Genomic DNA, 11,932 nt, shown 5'->3' with positions numbered 1-11,932 from the left:
CAGCATCGTTTCTTGAATCAACCTTTCATCTCTGCCAATCCATTTTCTCCCTCGGTGGTACCACTTTAAAGGGGCCGTTTTTTAAAAACCCAGTGGCCATGTCGTGCCAAAAAACCTCCCCCCCCCCCCGAGATCCTGGGTCCTGGGCTATAAAATCTGAGGGGAGTTCAATTTGTGTGCCTGCAGGGGGGACTGGCCTTGGCAGGCGTCGCTATGGCTGCGCTCCCAGTCCAGGGGGAGCCATCCGCTGTGTGGAGCCACCCTCATCAACGCCTGCTGGGTGCTCACCGCCGCACACTGCTTCAGGAAGTGAGTGGCGACACCTGCTGGTGGGGAAGGGGAAGGGGAAGTGCGAGGGGGGGGGGGGGGGGCTTGTTTTGAAAGCTGTTGAGGAAAAAAGTCAAGACTGTTGAAGTGATTGAAATTTTGATATCTGTTTATTGAATGTATCTTTTGTGCTTTTGTTATATTTAAGGTATTGTAACTTATTGCATAGAATGAACAGTTAGTGATACACACATGACGTAATACTCTTTATGACATAATAATAGTGGGAAATAAAATCAGGGTAGTCACATAAATTATAATTTATTATGAAATGTGCAACATTTGTATTATTAATTAAGGTGAAGTAGCCCATAGATAATAAACATAAAAATGATAATATTTTTGTAAATGTTCAGGTTTGGCACCGACCCGTCTCGTTACCTGGTTCGCCTGGGCGACCACCACACCACCGAGCAGGACGACTTTGAGCGTATGCTCTCGCCCGAGCACATCATCGTGCACAGGAAGTTCGCACCCCAGAGCTGGGAGCATGACATCGCCCTGATCAGGCTGCGAGGCACAGAGGGCAAGTGCGTGGCCTTTAACCCCCACACCAATGCAGCCTGCCTTCCTGCTCAGGGCAGCAAGTGGGGCAAGAGACCTGCCTCCTGTGTCATCACTGGCTGGGGGGTGTCAGGTATGGAATATCAATACTATTACTGTTAATGCTACTGCTAATGCTACTACTGCTGCTCCTACTACTATTAGTACTACTGCTGCTGCTGCTACTGTTACTACTACTATTACCACTACTACTTCTACCACTAATAACAATAATAATAATAATTACAATCTGTTTTTCATCCTTCTTTTTTATCCTCACCTATTCTTTCCATTAATTTACTTGTTTTCTCCTGTTCTCACATAATCAATCTGATCCTCTCCTCTCCTTCCTCTCCTCTCTTCTTCTCTTCTCTGTTCTCTTATATTCTCTTCTCTCCTTTCCTCTCTGCTCCTCCCCTTCCCTCATCTTCTCTCTACCCCCCTCTTCTCTCCTCCCTCCCCTCCTTTCAACCCCCTCTTCTCCTCTCTTCCTCTCCTCACCCTCTTCTCCTCTCCCTTCCCCTCCCCTCCTCTCTCCTCTCCCTCCTCTTCTCTCTCTTCTCCTCTACCCTCCCCTCCCCTCTTTTCCACCCCCTCTTCTCTTGTCCCCTCCTCTCCTCTCCCCATCATCTCCCACTCCTCCTCTCCTATCCTTTCCTCACCCTCCTCTCCTCTCCTCTCTTCCCTCCTCTTCCTCAGACTCTGAGGAGCCCGCCTTCCTCCAACAGGCTTGGGTCCCGCTGCTCCCCGGCGGTCAGTGCAAGAAGCGCTACGGCGAGCGCTACACCAGCCACAGCATGCTCTGTGCCGGCACCCTCTCCGACCGCCACCGCGCCGACAGTTGCCAGGGCGACAGCGGCGGCCCGCTGGTGTGCCAGGCCGAGGGCGAGCGCTGGGTGCTCACCGGCGTCATATCCTGGGGTCACGGCTGCGGCGACCCTTCCTCGCCCGGCGTCTACGCCCGGGTCAGCCGCTACCTGCCGTGGATCGAGCAGGTCACGCACAGCACCGCCCCGCTCCAGGTCTGAGCTCCCGGCCACACCACTAGCCCTCCGGCTGGCTTCACGAGACTATCTGGAGGCGGGGTTGATTAAGAGACAGTGAGCCTGCTCAAAAAAAAAAAGAAAAACGACGACGACGTGCTCTACGCCAATGCCATAACAGTCTGGGATCGTCCAGTTGAACGTCACTCTACTCTACTCTACTTTTTTCTCTTACTCAGACGTTATCAGAAGCTGGTTCTTGCATTATAAGCCAGCACTTTGGTTATATATATATAACAAAGAAGGGCAACAAAAATCTTTCAGGCAGTCTTTCAAGATTCTTCTCTCAGTCCAGACCGTCTTGAGCTATAGTGTGTCTTTTGGTCTATTGTACATTAAAATGTCTTAGTTGCTATCAGGAGGCCACAGTGCATGTTAACTCTATGTATGGTATCTTCAAAAAAAGAGAAAAGCCATTTGTGTACCACTGTCTGAGCCTTTAGCATGGTAGAGAATGGCAGTGTGGATTCATCATGAAACTGGCAGGTGAATGGATAGGGTCAGTGCTTTCTGTTTCAATGACTGTAGGTGTTCACTGGATGTGCAGTATAGTCATTCTTACCATACAAGCGGGCTGGTAGTCTTCAAACAACACTCACTGATTCAAATTGGGTGAGAAAGCCTCCACAACAGTGGTCTCAGAATTCGCCACACAATATCTTTTCATACAAGTGCTCTCTTTGGGTAGCCTATGCAGGTTGTTCATCATCTAAACTAACGACGCCTCTTCTGAGTTCAAGAAGTGTGTTATTGTGATGTTAACAATTCAATAATTGGACTTATGAATTGAACATATTACGGGAGTAGCGAAAGAGTATTTTTGGTAATACACAATGGACGCGTTTAGGAAGTTACTTTTACAGTAGCAAGATCTCGGCTGCGCACGCAGGGGTAACGAGAGGACAAGTTGTCAGTGGATTTAGGTGCGTATTCTTATAGACTTATACTCTTTTTTTCCGTAGTGTTGTGGTCTAGACGACGTGGTCCGAGTAAAGACTGTAAACAGATTTCTGGTGCATAGCGTTTTTTTTCTTCCGTAACAGACTAGGACGCTTGTAATAATGTCGTGTTTCTGTTGTCACGAATAGCCACTTTTTCCAAGGTGCGGACTATTTTTTGCAATAGCTTTTCTCTAGTGCCATTATAAATGATGCGAATGTTTGCTCCTTAATATAAGTTGTTAATATTGGCTATTTATCATTTTGGGATAGCCCATCTCATACACAGTGTTGTTTTTTCAAAGGGTGCCAATAATTAGTCAACCATGTCTGTATTTTGTTAAAATTTTAGTTTGAGATGTTGTGTAATGATTTTGAAAAGGGCGCAAGTGTTCGATATGCTTTGCAGAAAGCTGCGTGTACGTGAATGCCCCATTAGGTGGCGACATTGTGTTATTGATTGGGACAACTTTGGTGTGAAATTTCAGGATTGTTGATAAACTTTACCTTACAGGAGAGGAGACGTGTACAAAAGTATTCCATCCAAGTCATTGCGATGGACTTTTAGGGGAAACGTGGGTTTGTTGAAAGGAAGTAGACTATTGTTATGAATCACAGGCTACTAGATAGCCTAGACCTAATCTGTGAAATGTCTCTTCCACCCACTGAAAACGTTTATTTGTCCCATTCCGACTTATTCATGAAACATGTTTTTATTCGAATGAAGTCTCTGTGTAGATATCTCCATTGTAAGTGCATCTGGTGCAGTAACGTATCCATCATGTGACAGCAAGACTTTTATTTGTATTTGTGTCAATGGTCTTTTCTCGAGTTCTCTCTGCGGTTCTCTCTCGAGTACGTAATGCAAACGTGATATGATTCCGAGCGATCTGAGTTGCCTGTGTCCTCGGAGGCATTTCATCCCCTGCCGCCCTGCCCTTTACCCGAATGATGCCTGCACCGTACCCCTTGTCATCACCGGAATGGATCTAAAGAGCCCTTCTTGACCCAGCCTTCTTCACTCGAGTTCTTCATGCCGTAAAGGGTTAACCGAGGACGCTTATGGAAGACGGAGGAAAGAGTTGCATGTCATGCATTAATTTGTCTGGTCGTTTGTGGTGTTTGATGTTTCATGCCATCATTCTTTGACAGGCTCTGATAATGAAACGGTAATGAAATAAAATGCTATCAGTATTTCCATGTGAGACAAGTGCCAAAATAAATGAATTCTCGTGACACATCCTGCTTTGTCGTTGTGTTTCATCAAAGAGCAGTTTAGTTTGTTTCAAAACAAAAAATGTGTTGCCATCATAGCAGTTTTTAACAGCTATGCAAGCACAGTTCTATGAGTTTGAGCCGAGGTGTGCAGTTCACGTGCAACCGGAGGATTGTGCTTCATAACGGGAGGTGGCGATATTGAAGCAAGATGGAGATTCCAGGCTGCTCGCGGAATATTTTAACTGAAAGAAATTATTAATAATAATTATTATTATTATTATTATTTACCAATCTGCTGGTATTTTCAATTACTCATGTAACCTACCACGAAGACTTTTGGTTGATCGGGAGATAGGGTTTTCATTTGTAATCATACACATTGTGTTCCAGTGATCTATAAGATGGCCCGCAGGTGTAGCTAATGTGGCATTGTGTAAAAACGTATCCAAACCATGTTAGGTATGTCAGTAAGGGTAACCTTCACACTACATCTGTGGCTCTTCAACCCATCAACCTAAAGCCGCTGAGACAGTGAGAAGGTAAACAAAAATGAGGCGGACTTCGTGCCGGGGCGGTGTTTGAGGGTCCCTCCCATACTCCGGGCGTACTTGGTAGGCGCCTATCAGCGGCGCCTGACCATCGGAGAATGAAGATGGCGGAGAAGCATAGGATGCGTTCGAGCAGCATCTCAAAGTTGTAGTTATAAATTGCGTCATTTTAACTTGGCTCATTTTGGTGGGGACGTTCAGGTGGACTGCTTAACAACTAGGAAACGGTGAGTGGATGCTTTCATTTCTGCAGCGGCAGCGGCAGATATATTCGTTGCGTTTGAAAGGTAGCCTGCCAGCTCTACTGGCATGACCTCACTTGCTATGTGGCATGCGAGCAGAATACGCTAACCTAGATAGATAAAATAGCGTTAGTCACATTGTAACGTCAGTGGACGTATTGCATTTGAGGCAACTAACTGCAGTTGCATTGAGTATTGCTTCGGTGTTGGAAGCGACTTGCGTTTAAGACGTCTGTTTGGACGCACTGTTGTCTGTTGCTTCAGAAAGTTTGCTGTTTGTCCGACAGCTATGCGCTCTACCTCACACGTAAAGTCGCTTTGAAAATAGGCGTATTTATTAAGTGAGTAGTTGTAAATGTAAATATACATATACTGTAGCCTAATAGTCGTTCTCTATTGCATTTCGCTCTTTCGAAAGTCTACCTTTAATGAGTGCTAGACGTCTATATGGCAATATGTGCCTTATACACGTTTTTTCCATAGCCCAAGGGTTTTCTTGTACGAACACTAAGAAATCGACACACTGACACACAAATCAATAACACGTTTTGTACAAGTTGTATATTAAAACCGTATGCTAGTTCCTGTGTGTTGATTGTAAACATGTTTTGGAAAGTGGTTGGACTGACTTGGCCAAATATAAACACGTTAGTAAGAGATGTAGCCTTCAATTACGTTCCCTCTTGGTTAATGCTGAGATTCAGTCTTGTGGCAATACTAGGCACAAGCCTACATTCACATTTTTCTTCAACATTCCGTCTCTTCAGTCTGGTCTCTTTCTTCACATTTCTACGTCAGAAGTAGGCCTACGGCAACTGACACTGGCCAACAGAATCAATCAATCAATCAATAATTCAGGGACCGACTTCAGGCTATTGTTATTATTATAGACAACGTAGGCGAGGGGATACATTTTGAGTCGCAGTCAATGAAGTTACAACTTTAAGAAAGAGGACGAGCAGGTTTAATTATAGGCCTGTCACAGCCTTTAATTTAGTTCACTAAAGGTCTTTGTGATGTGACTGAACACTCAACGAATGTCGTGGGCTAGAGAAGAATGGGAGTCTACTGGGTGCATCATGATGTCCATAACTTGTCATTAAAAAAAAGAAAGCTGCTGTCTGTGTATGCAAATTAATGTGCGCGACAATGCGTTTACCAAAATGGCATTGTAATATGGCCTTTGGACTCCTCTCACTGTCAATGGGCTGATGTTCGCTCCTCAGGGACCAACACGCACTGCGTGAGATCTAAGTAAAGTTGGGTTCTGTTGTGCGATTGCGACGCCCAGATAAAGACTACCTTTACTGCTTAAACGGTTGGCGAGATTGTGTCCCGATGGCTTTTTACCAGGCTGCATGCATGACTGGCCACTTGATAAAGAAAGACTATATTCACACGAGCATCTCAAGGCTGTGCTAAGGTATCGTCCTTTCGTAAGAGCGGCACTGTTGCGCATCGGAAGTCTCTCTCGTTCTTTCTATCTGTCTCGATATCTCCTCCGGTGTTTGTCCCTTCTTGTGATCCAATGCTTTTTAGGTACTATTTCTACGCCCAACACACACTTTAGAGTACCGTTTCTCACTTTATCATTGGACAGGAAAATTAAGTACCAGACGAATGTTTTTTTTTTGTGTGAAACACTGGCACAGTACACAGTAGACGATGATGGATTTTGCATTGTTAAAAAAGTAAAAACGCACGCCTGTTACTGCCAAGAAGTAATTGATTTGTAAAATGAACATAGTCGGTGTTGATTTTCGATTTGTATCGGCTGTCTGGCGATGAATCAGAGTGATGAGGTGTCTGACTTTCAATTCCTGCCACCGGTCTGTCTCGCACTGTCTGTCAAAACAAGACGGTAAATCATCGGCCCTAGTCGTAGCTTCATCTCTGCATTGGCGCGTTCATTCTACCTCACGCTCCTGTTCCAGGCGTCTTAATTAAGCTAAATGCGTAAAAGACCGGATGATTGAGTCCTAAAACTTGATTTCCTCCCCTCCAAATTGTCACGATGGCAGATGTGGGGGAAAAAGGGAGATGTGTGCTGGGAGTTGAGGCTTTTTGCCGCCTGGAGCAACTGTCACCTCTGCTTTGTGTGGCGGTAGCCTGTCAGCATGGCAAATGGAGCGCGAGAGAGTGCGTGGGGAGGCAGTGGATTGCCGCTTTTGCAGGGCATCAGTACGGGATGGTGGCAAGGAGGAGATGGACTGGAGAATGGGGGTGGAGAGGGAATCAGTGAAGTGGGTGGGGGGATGGGATGGGGGTGGCACCGCGGGGAGCAACAGAACTGTCTGGTCAGAGATCAAATTGTGGAACTGCCGGGAAGCAGGCATCCATTATTCATCTGTTTTTTTCACTTGTAGTGGAAAGTGGAAAATGTGGTTTGTGTGTGTGTGTGTGTGTTCTCCTTTCGTCCTTTCTGCCTATCGTCCCCCTCCTCTGTGAGGCTTTGATGACAAGTGCCAGCATGTGTGTGTGCATATAAGTGCCAGCATGTGTGTGTGTGTGTGTGTGTGTGTGTGTGTGTGTGTGTGTGGTGAGGAGGCTGCGACGACACCTGTTTCTCTCTGATGATAGCGTGGCCCTGTTTCTGAAACTGTGGCACCTCCATGCCCCAGTCCTGCTCTGCTGTGCTCTGCTGGAGATGAACAGGCTCAGCTCGGCCTTGGAACACTAGTGGGTAAATGTTGAGGTCTGGGTGCTGAGTGCAGTCTCTCAACACCTTGATGCTGCGAGCCATCAGACAGATTTTTATCGTTTTATTTTTATAGTAGATTTGGATGGGCTCTTCGATTTTTTTTGCCCCCTGCCGCACACATTAATCCTTTCTTTATTTGTGGTCGGACACCTTCACCTTGGAGAGAGAACGAGATCTAGAAAGGGCCAAAGCTTCTACTCCCCCAGCACCCTGGACTGCTATGAGATCGATTGCTTGTTTGAGCCAGCAAGATGAGCTAAGACAGACAGACAGACAGACAGACAGACAGACAGACAGACAGACAGACAGACAGACAGACAGACAGACAGACAGACAGACAGACAGACAGACAGACAGACAGACAGACAGACAGACAGACAGACAGACAGACAGACAGACAGACAGACAGAGTTAGAATGGAATGAGTGAGGGCAAGAGGGAGAGAAAGATGAGTGTCAGAGTGAGAAACATTGTGCGTGTCAGAGAGAGTGAGGGGGGAGAGAGAGAGAGTGGGGGGGGGGGGGGGGGGGGGGGGGGGGGAGGGAGAGACTGACACAGTGATGGAGGAACAGGATGTCAGTGAGACGGTGAGAGACAGTCGGAGGGGCAGTGAGACAGTAACAGGCAGACAAAAACAGATACAGTCCCAAGTCACTGCAAGTCCCTTCTACATTCAACAGCATTGCTGCAAAAATAATGGCAGTCTGGCCCTCAAAGCACAAACACACACACACACACACACACACTATGAATATTTCATCTTCTCTGTGGATTTACATGCCATTTCTCTGCCCGCCAAGTTTTAACTGATGTGAGATATATGTGCAGGAGCTCTCTCTCTCTCTCTCTCTCTCTCTCTCTCTTTCTCTTTCTCTCTCAGTCTGAATCTGCAGTTGCCCCTCTGCCTATTCTGCTCTCCGGCAGATTCCCATTCAAAAAGGGCTTTATTGGCATAAGATAAACCCACTTTGTATTGCTAAAGCATTTCTGACTACACTGATAGTTTTGGGGGGAAAAAAAATCTCTCTCCCTCTCCTGTTCTCACCTTAATTATCCCTGAACTGCATTTCCAGGTACAGTCAGCACGCACAGTTCGTGTTTCACCTGACACGACCAGGGACATGTCTTTACTGGTAACACACACACACACACACACACACACACACACACACACACACACACACACACACAGATGCAAAATGCTGTCAGAATACAGTTGGATAACAGAAACACACTGATGTTTATATTCTGTTACTATTTTCAGTCCTCCTCAGAAATGCTCTGGCACAACAAATGCTATTATACCAATAAGTCTGAATAGAGTGAGACTTTTGGGGGTGTTCCATTGGCACCTTTGGGGGTGTTCCATTGGCACTCTTGGGGGTGTTCCATTGGCACTCTTGGGGGTGTTCCATTGGCACTCTTGGGGGTGTTCCATTGGCACTCTTGGGTTGTTCTATTGGCACTTCTGGCCTCGCTGAGCCCGCATCTGCATTTCCATTACAATCTGATGGGCACCAGACTGTGGACCTTCTTCTGAGCAGGGCCAAACCGCGCCGGGTCTGCCTCCAAACCGCGTTGGATCCGCCTCCAAACCACACTGGATCCGCCTCCACACCACACTGGATCCGCCTCCAAACCACACTGGATCCGCCTCCAAAACGCGCTGGATCCGCCTCCTAATGTGCAGAATGATGTCGAAGATGTCCGCTCTTTTGTTCTCTATTTTTGAATATTAGGACACTTCGAATAGGCCCTGATGTATCCCTTACTTAAAGCCACACCCTCATGCAACCCTGATGTATCCCTTACTTAAAGACTTACAGATCCATGCTGTACTTGGCTGATTTGCTAAACTGAGTGAAGCCAGGACAAGCACATCTGAGGATGGGGGGAGAGGGAGAGGGAGAGGGAGAGGGAGAGGGAGAGGGAGAGGGAGAGGGAGAGGGAGAGGGAGAGGGAGAGAGAGAGAGAGTAGTGTCACCATCTTCAGATACACTGATGCCAGATAAGACTGATGCTTCTATCTTCTCTTTCTGGGAACTGGTGTTGTGTGATTGGCCTGATACCGGCCTCCTATCGTTCCCTCTTCTTGGAAAACCTGGAAGAATAAGGTGATAGGAAGTGGTAGATCCTTCAGATGTTTTAGATGTTGGACTACAACTGAATAATGTTCAAAGGCAAACCTAAGCCCCACATCCATTTCACATTGTAAGGGAAAGAGATGATATTTCCTGTGCACAAGGATCACCGTGCTGTGATGTCTGTGTCTGTTACTGTGTCTGTGTGAGGGTGCTTGCATATAGTATAGTACACCTGTTAGTAGAGTAACAGGCAGTCTTTCTTTCCTGAGAGTTAGATTCTCTTTTCAGTCTGCAGAGGCAGTATTAACGTAATTACATGTATGAAAGAATTAAAGGCCTGCTGCCACCGCAGGTGCACAATACTACACTGTACTGGTGTTTACGCAGTGCTCCAAGAAACCCATGAATAGAGGTTGTGCTAAATGAATGCATAATGTGTGTACGTTTTATTTAAGGCTAGACACTTAGGTCCACAATCCCAGTTGATGGCACTCTTAGTTTGACCACTCAAGCGGAGATGCATGGTTTGCTAAACAGACACACCATAGACGTCTTAACCCTGCAGCAACTCACAGCCCACAAATGAAAGGGAAAGAGCTTCTAAGAGGCCACTACAGAGCCTTACTGAAGTGGACTTTCTATTGTGAGTCATCTCTCTCTCTCCCTCTCTTTCTCTCTCTTGCTCTCTCTTTCTCTCCCTCTCACACTCTCGCTCGCTCTCTTTTGCTCTTGCTCTCTTTCTCTCTTGCTCTCTCTCTCTCTCTCTCGCACACTCTCTCTCTCTCTCTCACTCACACACACACACTCTCTCTCTCTCTCGCTCTCTCTCTCTTTTCTCTCTCTCTTTCTCTCTCTCACACTCTCTCTCTCGCTCTCTCTCTCCCTCTGATGTACACCTTTCTGAATCCCACTGGTGTCATGCTCCTTTCCCATCCACTTTAGATGTTTATCTCCATCACTCCATCTGGAAATGGAATGTGTCCATCAAGATGGCAGAGCCACAGTCCTGCTGAGCCGGGGAGGGAGGTGGAGGGAGGGGGGGGGGGGGGGAGGGGAGGGGGGGGGAGGGGAGGGGGAGGGGAAGGGAAGGTGACTTTGAAAAATCCTCAAAAGCTCTGAAGAATCTCGGAGTGACACAGAGTGAGGGTGTCAAAGATTCAGGTAATCTATTTGTTGACAAAAATAAGGCGGCTTCTAAAATGAATTCCGATGGAACAGTGAAAATGGGATATTTCCCGATATTCAGGGACATTCTGGCTTGCGTCCTTGGTACACTGCTAGGAATATATACGTATATAAAAAACAACAAATGTAGAATGCAAAGTAATGCCCCTTTTACATTTGTATGTTTTCACCCAACATGCTATTGCACTTGCTCCATGAATAAGTGAGGTCAATATCACAATTTATTTCAATGCATCACAATATCTGAATCTCACAACATGATGTGGGTCAGTCAACAACCCTTTGAATAGGAACTAGATATAAATTGCAACAGGAGCTACATTACCTACATAGAGCCGAAAGCTAGCAACTCCATTTCTAAACTGAGTAAATGATGGAGCATCCCAAACATAAAATTACAGTTAAACAGGCCTGATTTGGGAAATCATTTGACTGATGTTTTAAAATAACAGACTGAATTAATTAAGACATCAGAATTGTAAGTATTTAAAGCAAGATAAAAGAACCCTCATCTAGGTCCCTTTTAAACACCTTTAAAGACCTTGAAGTCTTGAAGTTCTATAGCGCTGGTTCTCTAGGGGCTGTTCTGGTAGCTGTTCCGGACGGTTCCATCTCATATCAGCTTCTGTCAGCACAGCATTTCTTTGTGTGTGTGTGTGTGTGTGTGTGGCTTTTTTCTCCAAGCCTTTTAGATATGCAATGGTGTAGGGACGGAGACAAGGCTGAAGCACAGGAAAATCTGACGAGAGTGCACTTTTTAATCACTCTCTTGTCAGTGTCTCTCACACACACACACACACACACACACACACACACACACACCCCTTCCCCTCTCTGTCTGGCCCCCCGGGGACTCCACTGTCGCTTGTCATTCACACTAATGCACTCTTTTAATCAGAGCTGTGTAAACAACACGGATTGGCCTCACTCCCCCTGCCACTAAACGACAGCTGTACGCACCGTGACCCCGAGTCCATTAAACCCTTACACCCCAGTCCCCCCACCCCCCAAAGTAAACAGTTCCCATGTTTGTGCTATCATTTGCCTCAGTGTTAGCGTGGTTTGTATTTGAATCTCGTAACCTCATGTTTGCATGACAGCAC

At 46.3% G+C, this 11,932-nt stretch overlaps 1 protein-coding gene and 1 long non-coding RNA gene across 2 annotated transcripts in view; both read left to right on the top strand.

Annotated features, from left to right (window-relative positions):
• Positions 1-4,091, top strand: part of si:ch73-127m5.1 (neurotrypsin) — a 47,765-nt gene extending 43,674 nt beyond the window's left edge. Inside the window, exons 12-14 of the mRNA XM_031561111.2 lie at positions 187-309; positions 684-964; positions 1,570-4,091. Of these exons, the coding sequence (XP_031416971.1) occupies positions 187-309; positions 684-964; positions 1,570-1,898 (733 nt within the window). The 3' untranslated portion in view covers positions 1,899-4,091. The remainder of the gene's footprint in view (positions 1-186; positions 310-683; positions 965-1,569) is intronic.
• Positions 4,092-4,467: 376 nt separating this feature from the next.
• Positions 4,468-11,932, top strand: part of LOC116218634 — a 69,025-nt gene continuing 61,560 nt past the window's right edge. Inside the window, exon 1 of the long non-coding RNA XR_004162953.2 lies at positions 4,468-4,844. This is a non-coding gene — a long non-coding RNA (uncharacterized LOC116218634). The remainder of the gene's footprint in view (positions 4,845-11,932) is intronic.

This window comes from Clupea harengus, chromosome 23 (genome assembly GCF_900700415.2).
Source record: "Clupea harengus chromosome 23, Ch_v2.0.2, whole genome shotgun sequence".
Taxonomy (NCBI): Eukaryota; Metazoa; Chordata; class Actinopteri; order Clupeiformes; family Clupeidae; genus Clupea; species Clupea harengus.
Note: the sequence above shows the minus strand (reverse complement) of the source record. Positions and strands in the feature narration are given on the sequence as shown.